This window comes from Lutjanus erythropterus, chromosome 22 (assembly GCF_056507025.1).
Source record: "Lutjanus erythropterus isolate fLutEry1 chromosome 22, fLutEry1.hap2, whole genome shotgun sequence".
Lineage (NCBI taxonomy): Eukaryota > Metazoa > Chordata > Actinopteri > Lutjaniformes > Lutjanidae > Lutjanus > Lutjanus erythropterus.
This window is the reverse complement of record NC_139338.1, coordinates 10,573,533-10,592,183: the sequence shown is the minus strand read 5'-3', so window position 1 is coordinate 10,592,183 and position 18,651 is coordinate 10,573,533. Positions and strand designations below refer to the sequence as shown.

Below are 18,651 nucleotides of genomic sequence, written 5' to 3'. Positions count from 1 at the left end.
ATCATGTATGAATCACACCAATCTAGGGGCTTCTAAACGATTTCCGCCATCTCCGTCAGAACCGTAGCTGAAGCAAATCCTTGCAGAAAGGATGATTCTTATCTACAGCGTCTCACAGCTCGATGTTCAAACACTCTGGAGGCTGTAAACCTGCAGCGAGTGCGACAGCAGGACGGGATGCAAACAGAAGCAGAAAAGAGCAAAGACTTTAACAGATAAAAGAGAAAAGAAGGACAGAGAAAGTGACATACTGTATGTTTCAAACCAACTGTATGGCTGCTCTCAGCAAATGTTAGGGGCTGACCTGTGCATGTGTTGACATTTCGAATGACTTTTTCTGGCATTTGATGTGATCAGAACGCAAAGAAAAGACATTAATATCATATCTGACTATACGGTCCATCGTAAAGGAAGATCGTAGCCTTTGAAAAGTCCCTGAAGTATATTTATATGGGCATACTAGGTGCTTCATGTTATTTCTTGCTTTATTCTTCTGAATTGTGACTTAATACATCTCCTGTACGTGTGAATTGCGTGTCTCTGTGTCTGACCTCCACCCGTCGCGCTGCATGTAGCTGAAGGCGCCATCGATGAGGCTGGCAGTGAACTGTCCGCCGGTTATGAAGAGGGTGTTAACCGTCACCAGCTGCCCCCTGAGATGGGGCGGAGAGGCCTCAGCAATGTACACAGGCACGGTCATAGAAGCAATACCTACACAGCAGGGGGGGGAAAAAGAAGGAGAGAGGAGACTGTTAGCGGGAGGTTCTGCTCAGCAAGGCGACAGGCACTCAGAGGTTGAGCCTTGTACAGCAGATGTTTCCTGATCTCCAAGGAAATGTGGGCTTAGATTAAAAGAGCTGCAATTATTTTCATTACATACCGTTTGTATGAAAAATGAAAATGAAAAAACCCATTAAGGCATGTTTAAAGGCAACATACTACAGGTCTCTCACATTAAAACAATAACAAAAGACGTAGGTTGATGATGTTGTGAAGTGGTGTGGGATCAGGGGAGTTGTTGTCTTCATCATTTAACAACCACCTTTGCCTTTGAAACTCTATCTGACAATAAATGCAATTTAAGACCTACTTCACATCCATGCTGGCAAAAAAAGTGTAAAGGTTTTAGTGATGTCTGAATCACAAAACATGGTTTGAAACTCCTTTTATATGACTGATGTTTAGACCACGTGCCAGTCCAAGTCCAGCAGCTGAGTGTGCCCCAATAAACTGGGGCAAGCTGCACAATAGTGGTTATTGGTTCCATGTTGCTTTTATTTTATTTTATTTTTTTTAGTGATCACAACAAAAATGTTTCTGAAAAATGCATTCAAAAGTGAGACTGAACAAAGCAACTGTAGAAATGTAACACTAACTTAATTAAAGCACTGTGAAAAATACACACATATACATAGGGGGAATTGACATTCTTTGAAAAGAAATCAGCTTTACATTGTTCACTTTAAAATCGTATAAAAGTGTTTTACAGAGTGAGTGAGTTTTAAATCATTATTACTGCTTACAGATATTTCAATAATTTCTATTGTCCGTAAAGCATGGCTTATTTAAAATGACTTTGACCTTTACCCTGACATCAACAACAGCAACAGTGACGTCACCCAGGAGACACAAACAAATACTACAGAGTGTCTCAGTAATGGGCTCTGCACTACTCTGATCTGGAAAACATCAATTTTCACTCACAACCACTGTATACGCATTCACAACAACACACACATACAGTGACATGCACGCCTCTGTCCTCACACACACACACACGCACAGAACAAACAGAGTGTGTTTGTCTGGGACGTATGTGACGAGGTGCCATGAGACCGCAGCTTTCTGCAGCTGGCTCCTGATAAGCTCTATTAATAGTCTGCCACTGCTCTCTGTACACCCTTCTCCTCCCCTCTCTGCTGCCACCACCCTGCCCTCGATGGCCGCCATGACTACGTGGCTACCTGTTGCTATGGCAACCGCTTTGCTGGGAATCCAGCCGAGCCATCTCTGAGCGGGCACCACACTGTGGCAGCTCTGGGGAAGGGAAATCGATAACCGAGAACAAGGAGGATTTCTTCTTGTTTTTCTTGCTTTCTCACACGACACCGCACAGAGGAGAGCGGAGCGCTCTGGGAGAGAAAATCGCCATCATCAACATTTCAAAGCACTGTTACAGTACTTGAAAGAGTGCACAACATAACAACATACTTCTGTACTATGGTAAAAGTTAACAGGCACAGTTTAAAGCCCTGCGTTCACATCTCAGCCTGGATTACTGTTCAGTGTTGAATGATCAGAGGAGAGGCACTCGCAGTCTCTCCAGCCTGCTGTTACACCCAGAGATACCAGTCTGGTCTCTGACGTTTTTAAATTCAAATTGATTTCTTGACTGTGCAAACATACCCCAAGGATTTGCAGGCAAGTCTTTATCTTGGTTATGGCTTAAAAAAGGATTATCATCTGATGGCGGAAATCCGAGATCCAGATCACTGCCCAAATCTAATCAACTGCACTTTGGCATTGAGTCTGTCTGCTCGGGCCAATTTCATGAAAATACACTCATAAGCTTTTGAGAGATGCTGCAGAACCACAGACAGGAGGAAAAGCTAACCTCTGTGACGTAGGTTACAGAGCAGTTAGGCATGGTATGTACCATCTGTGACACCGTCTGCAAGTCTCTAAGCACAATCTGATTTTTCTGGAAACATATAGTGGCCAGTGTGTAGAAGAACTGTATGTTAAGAGACTTTTGTTTTAACACTCAGCTACAGTGGTCACTACTCTGCTGCTCTGCGCTTCAGAAACATTAGAAAGACACAAGGCTGCAGATTCACAACCTACACCTACACCTTTATACTCCTTTTCACCTTGTAGCTGAACTTGGCTAGCCTGGCATCACCAAAATTATTCACAAATGCAAATGAAAATTATTTTTTTTTATTTCCAGGGGGGATTATCAGCAGGTGCAGACCAAAATGCCTCTGCCAATTGGATAGACCCACAACCAACAAGGTCCAGTCACAACAAACATGAATTAAGGGGAGTGGGTGCGAATTCACATCTTTTCTTTGTGTCAAGACATTTGTTGGCAGGCGATGGTCACTCCCAACATTGGGCCATGCAAAATAGCATCCTGGTTTCTCAAATTATGGCTAAACAGTGCACTAAAATGTGTTTCTGAAAACATTTGAGGCACGAAATAGGCAATGCACTAACAGCATCTTGATTCATATTTGATCAGCACTGCCTAGTTTGAGTGTTTGATGTGAGTTTTTTTATATCCAAGGAGATGCAGGACAGGCTGAAATCTGTCTGAAGGGGAGGGTGGCCAGATATATCTGCCAGAGCAAATGAAACATGAGTCAGTTTCATCTTGTTCCCTGGCTTGTATTGGGAAGAGCTGCTGTAGGCTCATAGATGTCTATAAATACCTGTTATACTGTAAGGGCACTGACTTCTAAGTGTGAGTGTACCAATTTTAAATTACAATAAGGCATCAATCTTTGGTTGAATATGATGGAGTAGATTCAGAGGATAGGGCTAACAATATTGTCTGTCCCACAAAAAGACTACTTGCCTTCCCATTGCGCAATTTCCCAGCTCTCAATTACAGACATATTCTTTCATTTTTTTCATTTTAGTTTTAGCAACTTCCAAACAACTGTTATTTTTAGCAAAGGTTACTCAGGCAGGAAGTAGCTCATTAGGTTTTGAAAGGCCAAAGGTCAGTGTAACCTGACGTCCATCCCACTCTAATAAATGTGACATCTAAGGAAGATTTAGAGGGAATTTCTTCAAATTTGGTACAAACATCCACTTGGAATCAAGGGTGAACTACTAAGATTTTGGTGAGCTCACCAAACACATTTTTTTGCCATAACTCAAGAATTCATGTGCAAATTATGACTAAATCAATCAGAGGTGAGTGACCTCTTATAGTAGTTTGACTACATGGACACTCTTCAGACTACACCAAATACATAAAATAGGTCTGTGCTGAGGCATTTATTGCTTTCTGACTCTGGGAAAGTTGGAAACAACAGTAAAATTCCCTAAAACTACTGTATCTCAGAGCTATCTCTTCACACATTCACTATTCTACGTGTGCTCTGTTTGATATTTAATGTAATATTTTTTTTTATTTTCATTCACTCCCTTGAACAGCAAATGCTTTCCTCGAACAGAGGCAGGGATTACAACCCCCCTCAACTATTATCACATCACTGAAATTCCATATTTAGGTCAAGTGTGTCATCTCCTTGGAGACTAAGCAGACTCTATTCACTGATGAGGGGCTACAAGATGTGGCTGAGAGCTCCATAAATTTTGTGGTACGTGGCTGAATGCAGTTCAATCCAGCATGTTTGAAAACAGGTTTGTGTAATATTAGAATAAGTATGAAGTTTGGATGTAACAGGTAGACAGAGCAGCAGACAGATTTCATGCCAACCTGCAGAGTGGTTCATCAGTGGAGACAGCAAACACCAAAAGCTCTGAAATCTGTTTGCTTTTTTTTCTATCTGACAGCTCCTGCGTGTGTTTGAACTGTGTGTTTGCACACTTACATGACATTATGCAGACTCACACACAGACGGACAAGCACAGATTTAAACACATTTAACACAAACACTTCCTAAAGACCCTTATCTGTTGTAATGCCTCTATCTGCATTCACCTCATACAGCCAGAGCTCATCCTCCTCTCTTCTTGCTGCTTTCCTTCAGTGTCCCTGTTTTATCTGTTAGTCATATGTATCACCAGTCTGTCTCAGGCCTGAGCCACTCCTGCTGCCACAAACAGCCCATATGCCTATAAGTGAGATACTACAGCTGATATTGATGCATTTACTGAGTAATGGATCATTTCCATTTCACATCCTGCTGCAGGTGGTGACGGGGAAAATATGCTTGAGCCCATTAAAGCTAATACCATTACAGGGCAGTAAAAAGGTCAAATACTGTAAAGTTTCACTTCAGCTTATTGACTGCCTGAAATTAAGAGTGTCTAGAGGCCAGCTACACACTCATCTCATTTCGCATTGGCTTTCAAAATGAAGATTTATTCATTTTTTAAGCTGATAATGCTAGAATCTGATTTAAAGATGGGGAGAGCAATTCTCTAGAAAGATGGCTGATTGCTGAGTCTCATTTCCAGGTCATCAAATACCAACACTTTGGGTCGGGTTGATTGTTGAGTTTCATTGTTTTGCTGAGAGGAAATTTGCTAACCAAAAGGCTAACCTTGTTAGCCCAGTCTTTGCTCCAAAAGGTGATTTTCTCTGCAGTTAGGAAAAATAGTTTATCCAGGGGGGCTAACGTCTGTGTTTACTTCAGACTCAGAGGAAAGCCTTGAAATCATTTATGTAAACGTTTATTTGGAAAGAGTGAAGAGACTCGAGCTACCTGCCCCAATATACGAAGTAGAATGATCCATTATCTATTATAGCTAATTCATTTCTGTGTTTACTTTCAGTGTTCGGAGTCATAAGGAAGTGTTTGAATTATTAAGTGTAAAGTTAGCTGGACCAGTACAGAGACTGAATTCCTCCCCTTCTCCCAATGGCAAGGGACAAAAAATTTTTTAATCCTGTTTGTGCCATATTTGTAAAAGATAAAGTACCAGTTAGTTTTGTGTGAAACCATTCTCATCTCGCACAACATCAACATCATCATCAGCACCAACGTGGTGATAGAGGACTAAATAAACCAGAAAATATTCCCATTTGAGAGACTGAAATCAGTGAATTTGGACTTTTTTTTTAAATGGCTCAAACCAATTAATTGATTATCAAAATAGCTGGTGAATAATTTAATAGTTGACAACTAATCGATTAACTGTTGCAGCTCTACTGCGTACAGCTGACTTTTCTTGCAAAAGATTTACTACACTCAGCAGGGAAAGCAGAAAGACAGTGGATTTAATTTGAGTAAATCTTGTCCTGTATCAGTAGAGGACATATCTAGAGTCAAGTGACATTATTTTGATACAAGTATTCATATTTGTCTGTTGTTCTCCACTGTGCTGAAAACAAGCAAAAAAACATATTCCAGATTCTTTCTCTTGCTTGGATGTGAATCCCTTACAAACACAGTCGCCCTGTGTTTCCTGTCTCGTTAATGAGCTCTCCTTTCAGCACCAGGGACAGCCCCCAGCACTCCCTTCTCCACACACACACACACACACACACACACACACACACACACACACACACACACACACACACACACACACACACGCACAAACACACAGCTTCTGAAGTCAACGTCTGGTCAGCCTCGGCCTCAAAGCAGCGCAGCACACTTAAACAAAGGCTCTGTCTGGTCTTGTGAAGGCAGCCTGTAGGCACTGACTCACTTGATCAGAGTATGAGTGAGATACTTCACCAGGCCCTCCATCACTGTGGTGTAGAAAAGAGACAGGCTGGACATTTTCTGCTGCTAAGTAGCTGTTTGTGATGGAGGAAGCTAATTAGAGGCTAATGGAGGATCCTTGAAAATGCGGAGTGGGGAAAAGATAAAGCTCCCCCAGATAAAGCCGTTGTTTACTTTCAAATGGCCAAGTGCTGTGAGTGGTGATTAAATTCAGTGGTAAAAAAGCAGGAGAGGTTGTCCCCTTTTTTAATTAAATCCAGCAAAGTGTGCCTAATTTCATATTGGATTTTACCAACGCAAATGTGTTTGTTTAAAGGCAAATTAAAGCATAATATACCATTTAACTGCAAATTCTATGACTTCATGTTCTCGTAAAAACATTTATGGGGGAAAAAAAATAAATAAATGTACAAATGTCAAGCCAAGAACAGCTCATTTCTGTACACTTGACATTTTAGTGGTGTGATTTCCACATTAAAACAATAATATGCGCGTAAACAAACTCCTCATTAAATCTACACTCAGCTTCCACCTAGTTAGGAGGAGAGATGTGACTTAATTACATAAACCAACCAATTAATTATCAAGCCCCCAGGTAATAATTAAATGTTATTACATTGTAATTAACAGCACTATCTTTAAGCAGCCCCGTCTTCAACTGTTTCCAAGGACAAAACAATTCAACATTTCCGACTGCTGGATAATTTAGCCAGAAAACATGATTATACACACACTGTGAGGGTGACTGTGTGTCTTTGTGTGAGTCGGTGGATTATGACTAACGAAGGCTGAAGGCATCAGAGCAGGTTTCTTTTAAGAGAAACATTTTATGGTTATTTTTGACCCTCTAAGTCGAGCTGTCGCCACAGAGAGCACACAAAGAATACATTATTTGAGAGCGAGACTCTTGTGATCCCGCAGGGCGATGGTCACGTGACTAATAGAAACAGCCAAAGTCGTCATTAGTCGTAGTTCAGGTGTCCCTGAAAATGTACTTTTAACTGATACACGTTTGTCAGCGATAACTTAACCTTGAGTATCTGCTGATACCAATACCACCTTCCTGAAACAACTAAACTGTTTAGAGTCTTCCTTGCTTTTGTTATGTAGGAAATCACTAACTGTTTGTGTGGAGAAGACTGGTTAGAGGAAATTACTTAGCTTAGTTATGAAGTAAGTTCAATTTTACAACACAAATCACACATCTGAGCTAGTTAACATGAGTAGATTTCACCTCCAAGATTGAAACATCTTTCTACAAATATCCTGTGCAGCAAGAAAACCTCTTAATTTGATTGAAAATGCCAAGTTATGTGATGAATCCTTGTCTGTCCTGACAGTCCGGTTCAATACTGCCAGCCACGGCTCGTATCACAAAACAGTCCATGTGCACAGGCAAAGGTCAGATCAACAATAACCGGCTGGTAGCAGTCAAACCAGAGGCTTCTGGGTAGAAATAAGGGGAGGCAGGTATTGGCGGCGTATGGCCTTTCCTGGTTTGACAAACAGCTCCAATGACCTTTCTGTTGAGTTCAGTTCAGAAATGCAAAGCAACTAGCTTTCCTGAGGACCGGCGGTCATGTTAATGTGAGCGTGCAGGTGACAGGCACGGCCCAGAATAATTGCACGCGATGAAAAATGTTGCCTTATTAGCGTCTCCGGTGGCTAATTGTGCCACCAGAATGTGTTTCATTATCTATCAGGGCCAGCTCGAGCATGCTTGTGTAATGAAGACGACTGTGTGGAAAAAGATTGTGATGCAGAAAGGGGAGGGGATACTTATAATGAAACAGCCACTTATAATGTAACAGCTCAAATGACCCGGGTGATTAGTTTCTTCCCCATATTAGCAATCACAGCTTGTGTGTGTAAATGAAGCTGCTACATTTTCAGTCCTCATTTCACATGGCCATTGGGGAAAAGGCAATATAATTTCCTGACCTTCTATTTTTATACATATATATATATGTACATATATATTCTAAGCTACTGTGGAAACATGGCAGTGCAATACATTGATATTTCAATAGTTTTGACAACACAAGGTGAAACCCCAGGAAATCTCAAATTTATTCATTGTAACAGCGCATCTAGCTGCTGTAACTTTTGGGAAAATACTAACCTGACAAGACAGATGGTTTGTTACAGAGACCCATGTGGGAAGTCATCCTCAGAAACTGTTTGGAAAAGGGCAGGCACTTTCAAAAACCACTTGGCAGGTCACTGGATGAGCCATCTGTCTATCACGTCTAACATAAGCTAACTTCAACCAGTCAGATACACCTCTTGCCAAAGCTGGTCAGGAGAAGAGCAAGAACATCTCTTCCGTTGAGAAAAGCCTTCAGAGCCGTTCTGTATTCAGCACCAGCTCTGATATAACTGATGCTATCACAGTATCTATGCTAACCCCTTCAGAGCTTCAGAGGAGTCACGATTGTTTGTTCAAGACCAGTCGCTTTCATGGATGCTTCTTGCTATCGTCACACCTAAAACCACACTGGTAGCTGCCAGTAGTCCCTCCTAGGACGCTGATTGGCTGCACCGCTTTTGGTGCAGACACAAAAGGATAACTTTAAGCAAGTAAGATGGATTCTAGAGTGATCTTGCGATCTTGTGAATCCAGCTGCCTCGCAAGGTAAGGAAAACATGGGATACTTCGGATATGTGAGTAAGAAAGGAAGGCAATGTAACGGACTAACTAAATATTATGTGAATAAAACTATTACCTCATACATGAACATGATTTCTGCCTGAGTCATCTCAGATAAATTTTAATGGTTGTTTAACAATGAAAACTCCCATGATCCCACACTACTTCACAACATTATCAAACTCCATCTTTTGTTATTGTTTAAATGTGAGAGCAGCAGAACTTACATATTGTGTGTTTCAATGAATTAAGGTGGCAAACTTTGGGGTTGTTTTACTTACACAAACTCTAGTTTTGATTTAGGCTTGTGACTAACAATTATTGTATTTATTGATTTCCATTACACACCATCTTGCCTGTCTCACAATACCAGACAATCTCCTCGCCTACCGATTGTCTAGGGATTTGTAAATGCAAGGTAGTTGGTAGAACGGTGCATACAACCAGTAACAAACCTACTCCCCTTACGTTTTTTGAAGGACACACCTTACCGGACACAATGCTCCGCCCCCTCTTCAGTAGTAAGCCCCGATATGAAGGACCACCCTAAAGACTTTGGACTACCATCGACTAATCAAGGAACCGACTAATTGTTTCTGCCCTACAATATAGCTTGTTTTTGTCCCGCTCCATTTTTGGCATGCAACATGTGGATCCATCATTTCCCATTTCCCATAATGCATCTAAATAGCATGTCTTCATTGGAATGGTCAGGTTTTTCAAACTCTTATTCCTAGTTTGTAGCAAAGGCTTTCTGGTATAAATGTAGTCTCTCAAACAGAAGTTAACACTGAAGGTAATTCTTTATCAGACTGCAGAAAGCTCCTCCACAGCCACAGGAGACATTACTCAACAGTTTTCACAGAGTAATACTCCCTATAACAAGTAAACTGATCCTGATAAGGTTTCATTCAGGTGTTTTATGAACACATTCAAAATGTGTAATAGGATATGGTGGATGGATGGATCATTTTAAGCTCACATTTCTGTATTACACTTTTGGAAAATTGGTATAATTACAAACAATCAGACTAATTTGCTATGTTAATTACTCAAAATTACACATTCTGTTTAATTCATTTTCATCATAAAAAGTGCCAGCACTTTGTTGTAATTAGCTGATCTCCTTTTCTACTGAAATAGCTCTAATTGATTTCACATAGAAAACATGTTTGGAGAATTACATCACAGGAAAGATAAGAGAAATCAGAGCAGTCACAATTGTCGCCTTTATAGCCATCGCTGAAGAACTGTTTTAGTAAAAGGAAATTTAAGTAAGTGGTGTTTGGACAGATGGTATCTGAGGGTATTAAGCTTCATTTTCACAAGCTCTGCCAAATCTCTGATTTGCTCTTTTCTTGTCCTGTAAGAACAGCATTTTCCACAGACTTATAAGTTACCCAAGCTGTATAAGTTGTCAAAGGAAACATGAAGTTTTAATTTAGTTACGTCAAAGCTGAGTCATGGTGTTTTCATATCAGCACTTAGTTGTCAATCACCTGGTCGCCCACAATAAAAAAGGGGAGTTCCTAAAAACTAAAACAGAGTTTGGTGTTGCATCCGGTCTGCACTTTTTATCTCAACAGAAAAGTTTACTCTGCATCCAACATGCACTGAAACATAATTATGGGAAATGACATCTCCGTTTAAATCATCATATCCTGCTTATCTCAGCCATTCATTCAGCAGTGATGCCCTCACACCTTCCCACCTTGTGGAAAATTAACAAAGAAACACTCATCGTGCACATTTATGATGCCAAATATGCTAATTATAGTATGGTTAATTTAGATCACACAACAAGAAACCAGACTACATCCATTTATCACAAGAAGCATTACAAACGGTTCTAAAAGGGGTCTGATGGAAAATAGCTTGCAGAAGATGTGAACACAGGGCTCTTCTTCACTTTAGTCAGGGGGATAGTTCAGATTATCTAATGCAAGGTTGCATTGGTGCTTATCTATAATCAGTGCATCACCTACAGTAGATGGTTGCCTAGTTTGGAGAAGTAGCAGAAGTACCTGCACAAAAGCTAAGCAAAGCACTGCTGTGGACACAGTCAGCAACAAAAGGCATTCTAGCCACTTAAAATGGGTTAAAAAAATCAATATCATGTTAAATGTAGCTTATTGCTTAGCTAGGAACTCCTCTCTGCTTCTCCAAACTAGGGATGTACTGACTGCTATCTCTGTAGGTAATACACTGACTATCAATAAATACCTTATACAAACCTACATCAAATAATCCAAAGTATCCCTTCAAGGTTCCTCTCCAGTCCCAGTGGTTGACTAAGGACAGATAATGGTCTGCAATTCCTCCACATATCACTGAGGAGAGCGCTTACTACTCTCAACGGAGGCGGCAGAAGAGTGCCATCAACGCAGCGCTCAGCCTGGAAAACCAGTTTTAACGGCCCTTTCCTCAGAGGCCGTGACTCATGTGTAACAGCAGCCACTATAAATAATTTGGGGTACATTGAATTCTGATCAAAAGCCGCATCGCATGTAAAAGCAAGCAGAGTGGAGAGTGGAGGGATGAACAGGCAGCGAGAGGGATGATTCAAAAGAAGAGGATGCAGAGAGTGAAAAATATTCATGCGGGGAAGGAAGCAGAAGCAGGGACGAGGCCAGCCAATCAGATAAATGCAAGTCTGACATCAGTGAGACGACCTTATTGACACTAAAAGTCTCCTGTGAGTTTCCTTTTGGGCGTGCTGTGACGAATATCCTCCTCTTATTCAGAATGAGTTCTCCCTTATCACTTAATGGTACCCAACTGCTACTAATAATAATCTTAATGATGATAATAACAAAGACAGCAAGATGTCTAACAGCCAGTGGCGTGCAGCCTGAGCGAGCACAGGGCCACGCTGTGTAATTAGAAGCTGTGAGTAATTGCAAATACCAGGCCTGAGGAAGAGGGAGGCAGAGTGAGGAGAGACAGCAGCAAACCAAAGGTATTCAATGTGGGGCAGGAGGCAGAAAGTGGGCTTTTAGACCCGTGACACCAAGGTGCACTTAAGCTGAGTCTGACCTCTGAACTCTGTGATGGAGAGCAAGTGCAGGGGAAATGTTAAGGTAAAAATCAATAAAGTATCACATCATCATTAGCGCTGCCAGTGAGGTGAGATAATTTTACTGGTTTCCAATTACAAGCTACTTTGTCTTTCCCTCAGTGACAGTGTTAATTAGGTTTGCACACAGTAAATATCAGGACTGATAAATTATTGGCTGATAATGAGAATTTTTTTTATTTATTATTTCAATGCTGAAATTGTAGCTGATAAATATTGGATTTATTAGATACATTTTTTTCATGCATTTTCAAATCTTTCCCACTCACACTTTCACAATTCAAACATCTACATCTTCCACATCTTTCACACATTTTCAACATAAAGCATTCACACCTTCTTCAGAAACTGCTGTCTCTTGTTAAAAGATGATATTTAAAACTGCTGCAAATGCTTCACCCAGTAATGTTTACTTGCTCTCACAAAAACAGAATGTGTTTGTGTGGCTTAAAATACAGCATAGGCTCAATGTAATGTATTGAGGCAAGTATTTTGGTGTGAATGCATTCACGAGTTCCTCTACAAAACACTTCTCTATAATCATTATTCCTCTGTGATGATTTTACCTCCTTCCACATTTTTCAACGTAGAAACTTAATTAGACCAAAAATAAAAATAAAACTAAATTAGTACATTACTGTTGCTCTTAATACTTTATGAAATATTCCACTTTTTCTGTGCATTCGTGGATTTCCAACTCTTTTCTGGCTCAGTGAAATGTTGAAGGGCTTTTAACATTTTTAATTTTTCAAGATCCAGCATTCACACTAATAATTTCTTCAGAAACTGCCTTCTCTAGTTAAATAAAATGATATATTTAAAACTGATGCAAAGTGAATTTTACTTACTTTCACATAAAGTGAGCCTATTCTGCAGGGTTTAAAATGCACTATAGGCTAAAAAACTGGTGATGGTCAAACAAGCATTTAGTCTTTAGTTTAGTCTTACTTACCAAGCCCCACTCCAACGATGAGTCTCCCCGCCAGGAGCGCCTCCTTGCCAGGGGCGGTGCTCAGCACGATCCCGCCGACGGTGAAGAAGAAGCTGGCCAGCAGGATGCACACCCTGCGCCCGAACAGCCCGTTGAGGAAGCCGCCCAGCAGGGCGGAGAGGGCGGCCGCGGCTACAGTACTTGATATGAGCAGCTCCTGCCACAGGGCGCTCAGGTCCAGCTCCCTCTTCAGCAGGAGCATCGCCCCGGAAATCACCCCGGTGTCGTACCCGAACAGGAAGCCCCCCAGGGCGGAGAAGGCGGCCAGGACATAGACGAAGCCGGGCGTGACATCCTGCTGGAACTGCTTGCGGGCAGCCCTCTCCAGGTCCCCGGTGTTGGTGGCGGTGGAAGAGGAGGAGGGTGCTGGTGCTGGGGCGGTGGAAGCGGCGGCGGAGGCGGAGGCGGAGGCGCCCTGGCTGCTGATGCTGGCGCTGGACGGAGCCTTGATGAGACTCCGCTCTCCCCCGTCGTTCACTTTCTTCCACCGCTCGCCCATCAGGTTGCTCATACTACGGAGGTTGTAGTCATGGTCGACCTGCTTTCGCGACATATGGGAAACACAACACAGTACACAGGGCTGCTGAGTTGTGTCTGAACCTTTCCAAGAAAGAAAAACAAAAAAGAAAACAAAAACACACTCACCCACTGAACTAATTTACCCCCCTCCCCTCCCTCAGTCTGGAGTTACTGCTGCCGCGGTGCGTCTCCAAAAAAAAAAAAACACCACTCCCAGACGCAACGCTGCTGCCGGCTGCTGAGTAAAGTTGTTCTCCAGCCCTGTGTGGTGTGTCTCAGTGTCTCACATCCCTGTGGTCCTGATGGGAGAGTTGCAGAAGAGTGGGGAGGAAAGGTGAGATGGATAGGAGGAGTGTAGTGGAGCAGCTCGTCATCACCAGCGTCGGCGTGACGCAAACAAACATTGTTTTGAAAGCGTCATGCACGTGAGGATTCAGTCCGTTACAAAGAAACGCCACAGATTAATAAATCCAATAGAAATACAATAAAATTAACTAATGGCATAAGGCAGTCTGTGCTTAATGTTTTGGGTTCGTGAAAACATCCAGGCAAGGTCTAAAAAGTTTTATTCAGACATGAGGAACAGACCTTTTTATGGCAGCCACTTTTAAATGAAATGGTAGGGTGAACACAGGTGTTAGGAATAATACTAATTAAGATTTAGTCCGTGTTGACCCTACTATTTAGATCAATATGGCTGCCGCAGAAAAGGTCCATTGCCTACTTATTGATACGCATACCTATGAGCTATAAATGAAATTACAGTATATCTATATTGATATAGATTCTTAATGAAACTCATTTCAAACTGGCTTCATGTTTCACCTGTTACCGTACAACAGGCTGCCTCGGGCATTATTAATAGGATAAGGGCTGCCCCCTGCAGGCCTGACTCTGGTATTACAGGTCCATGTGTCTGGAGATTTGGTTCTCAAGCATTTAAGTAGTATTATATTATGAAAAGCCCGCAGAAAGCCCGTTTACATTTTCAAATTGCTTGTATTATCCAATAAACAGCTCAAAACCCAAAGACGTTTAGTTTAATGATATAATAATAATAAAACCAGCAAATATTCACATTTGAGAACCTGAAACCAGTAACATATTTGGCATTTTAAAATAATTAAATTATTGATTATCAAAATAGCTATTTTACTTAAGCTCTACCTAACATTTGCTAAAACAATGTACAACACTAACAAAAGATTGATGAGTGTCTTGGACTAAAGGCAGTGCAGTTTACTGAGTCACATTAATCTTGATTTGGACATTTGGAACATTATCACACTGTTCACATTTTACTGAATCAGAGTTGCTGAAAAAAGCTACACTCATGTGTGAGAGAATTAGGGCAGCAACTAACAAACCTTTTTAGAATTGATCCATTAATCTGCCAGTTGTTTTTATTTTTAATTTAATCATTAATCATTTGGTCTATAAAATTTCCCAAAGTGCACGGTGATGTCTTCAAATCACTTGTTTTGTTAAACTAATGGTCCACAACTTATATATATTCACTTTATTATCACATAAGACAAAGGAAAGGATCAAAGTATCATCCCTCATCCTAATGCCTAACTGTCTTTTTAAAGCCAAAGACTCAACAAAATGTCTCCATGACTCCATGAAATCCTTCGTCTCTCCTCTTCACACACTCAACCACCGTCATTGCCCACCTTCTTCATTATTGATCACTCTTAAAACAGAGAAAAAGTAATCTCTGCTAACATGCTGCACGGCTGCAGCCTGGAGAAATGAAATGGCTATAAATGCATTCATGCATGCAGGGGGATCAATATGTGGACAGTGGTGTCACACAAAATGGAGAACGAGCACAGGCTGATAATGGCTCATGATTGATCCCATTAGAGACAGAGGGCAATAATGGGACATGTTTCCTGCACACATAGTGATGTAGATGGTTTCATGGTGAAAACCTATGATGTCTCTTCCCTGGAAATTAACCTTGTGACTCGGTTGATTGACTAGCAGCATCTACGGGTGTCAATGTTTGTCAGTCATTCTGTCAAGACGTCCAACACTTGACAACGACTGGCCTGATTATTTGAAATCCATGATCTTTTCTCTAGCACCAACATCAGGTCAATGTTGCCACACTCCTACATAAGGAAAACTGAAAACATGCTCAGATTCCAAAAAAAGTGCCAAATGTATCCTCCTCAGAGGATTAACCAAGTGCTTACTACATAAAGTCCAGATGAAACGGCCTTTCTAGAGTATCTAGCTTCCATATCATGACCTATTTCCAAGTGAAACAGGATCGTGGTGGGCGAAATTTGATTTGAACATTAAAAAGTGTGCGTGTGATAACCTGACTGATCGTGCTGTTGCCAGCTAGCTAACTAATAAATGTGCCTCTACAGGTTGAGAACTTATTAATGGTTAAATATCAAAAGTGCACTATAAAAAGGGACAAAAAGATCTAAATTCAGCTCCATATATCAGGCATGAGATATCCTTGATCTCTCTCAATGTCTTGTAGACTGTCCTGTCATTCAGTCATGCCATTTGAGAAGGAACATAGTGTGGAGATAATGATCAAAATCCATCACAAAGTAACACCCTATGTTACTTTCTTTAACACGCTGAACTATGTGTTCATGTTTTTAATGCATTTCCATCCAGATATTGGAAATAAACTGGCTCTGCCCTGAAGTGCGAGTTCAATTGTGTTCCTTCATTGATCTGCACTAAGACAAGAGCTTCCATTGTGTTCCTATTATATATTGACTGTCTGTGTGTTGTTTGCAGCCAAGAAGGGAAGAACCATCTTGAAAAATGGTAGAAGACAAATCCTGATGGGGTGTAAGATTGCCCAGCCTCAGGTGGTAGCGTCACAAGGGTCGATATACACAACTTTTTATTGGGGTGTTCATCACACTAACAGAGCCATTTCTTCCTTTAATCAAGTCTCCATACTCAAACTTAATTTGTGCAATCAAACAAATCACCACCATGAACATTTGCAGCATTGCAAAGATTAAAATGAGTCTGTCGGGCAGGCTGAAGAACAACATTACAGAAAGAAAGTACAGGCTTAAGAGAACTCAATCCTGTGGGAGGGAAACTGTGTAATGACTGGTCTGCAACCTACGGAGAACATGAAAGCAATGCAGCAACAGTTCTAAAAGAGGCAAGAGAACAGGAGCTCGGTTTTCTGAACCTACTGTGCCCAGTGGGCTGGCATCTAAAACCTGTGGACCTTTTTCACAGCAGGCATTTTGACTGCAGGAAGATCAGCAGAGGTGTAACTGGAAGAGTGCACTCAGTAGAGTGCAGAGCTCTGCTAGTTGAGCCTAGGAGCGTGAAGCTGGAGAACAGGGACTGCAGGGCAGGTTATGCATGAGTGAAGCGGAATGAAGGCGAGACAATAAGGTTAAATTAAGGAAGTGTAACCAAATCTCAACCTTTCATAATTGTAATCACTGGCAAGTATCTAGCAATACGATACGTGTCGCGATATAGGGGTTACTATACAATATATTGCAATTTATTATGATACTGGTAATAAGTAATATTGTTATTTTAGGAAAAAATGTGATAGTATAAAGAATACACCACCACAGGCATGGAATCTGACTTAAAAGTTTTCTTTTTTATACAATCGGATCTATTAAGATAGATAACAATACAGCTATGTAGCAACCGAGGGTTTAAACATAACAAACACAAAATGAACCACAGCCATGAATCTTTGCACGCATCACAATATCGTGATACAGGTTTTTGAGAATCAATACGGTATCACAAAACATGATAATGCAATATTCAAGTGTATCAATATCTTCTTACACCCCAAGTAATTATTTGAATAAATATAACTGTCCTACACTGGTGTAAATGTAAATGTTTGGTGGTGTTAATCTAAAATCAATAAGAATTATCACCCAGTTTTTAGCTCTTTTTCTTAATGTTAGCAAACTGCCTGCTAGCGTGTTAGCTATAACCTTTTAAGGTGGATAGTATGTCAGGACCTGGAGGAGCTTTAGAGCTCTTTTGACCCCAAGCAAGCAAAAAAAAAAAAAAACTATTCTATTTAGATCATATGTAAATCTACGTAGCTTTAAAGGTTGACAATGGATACATTTTGTGATTTTCAAAACTTGTTACTGTTGCCTGGTTGACTCTCTACAAAAAAAGTCTATTATGAAAGATTTTGGTTTATGTGGTGATTTCTACGGTAAGTGGACAAGTTCATTATACCGTATGCCGGTGAAATGACAACAATATTTAGCTACTTAAAAAATGACTTACATTTGAATTTAGTTTTATCTTCAATCAATACCCAGTTACCACAGTTATAGCTATACTCCTCAGTACTAATATCTACACCCACGTGTGACTCACATACCAATTAAAATAAGTGAAGTGTAATTAGCAGGTGGTGGGTTACGTTTAAAGATCTCAGGTTTAATGTAGCCTGCTGACTGTTGATAAGCCTCTTAATCCTTTTACCACCTCACTGATTTGGAATCAGTTTGCTGCTCCACGTTGTGTAATCTTCCTGAACAGAAATTTGAGTACGTGTAGAACGTATGTTTAAATGCCATTTGGTACTTTCCCCCCTGCTCTCATACAGAAAAATAACTAACTACATCCTGGTTCATGCATCCGGGTCATCTGTCATTTTGCCTTTGTCCACTTGTCCTCTGCTAACCAGTAAGACAATGTCTGGTTCACCAGTGTTTGCCAAAAGTCAGCATCACTCATTGTTCATACCCCACTTAATAATTCACTCATTATTGGTGACACAAATATTACCCAGGTGTTGTCATTTCTGGAAGGAAACAAGAGGTTTAAATGAATAACAGAAGAGTTTTGGGTTTCAAAGGTTTCTTTAGCGTCTGATTTGTTCTTCCAGACTGTGTGCAGCCATCCTGACCTCTTATCACAATCTCTCTTTTACACACACACTTCTAATTTCTAGTATATATCAGAGGGAGTGTTGTTATACCTTGAAATAGATTTCTTTTTCTGTGAATGAGGATAAGCAGGATATGTTTAAAATTAATTAATTTAC

At 40.7% G+C, this 18,651-nt stretch overlaps 1 protein-coding gene across 2 annotated transcripts in view; it reads right to left on the bottom strand.

The window, feature by feature from the left end:
• Positions 1-13,908, bottom strand: part of slc2a13a (solute carrier family 2 member 13a) — an 84,763-nt gene extending 70,855 nt beyond the window's left edge. The window contains exons 1-3 of one of the 2 annotated variants that reach the window (XM_084711491.1): positions 13,737-13,908; positions 13,053-13,629; positions 552-711 (exon numbers count right to left, since the gene is read on the bottom strand). In XM_084711491.1, coding sequence (XP_084567617.1) covers positions 552-711; positions 13,053-13,602 — 710 coding nt within the window. In that variant the 5' untranslated portion in view covers positions 13,603-13,629; positions 13,737-13,908. Of the gene's footprint in view, positions 1-551; positions 712-13,052 lie in introns of both variants that reach the window. The other variant, XM_084711490.1, reaches the window with a different exon arrangement.
• Positions 13,909-18,651: the final 4,743 nt, after the last annotated feature.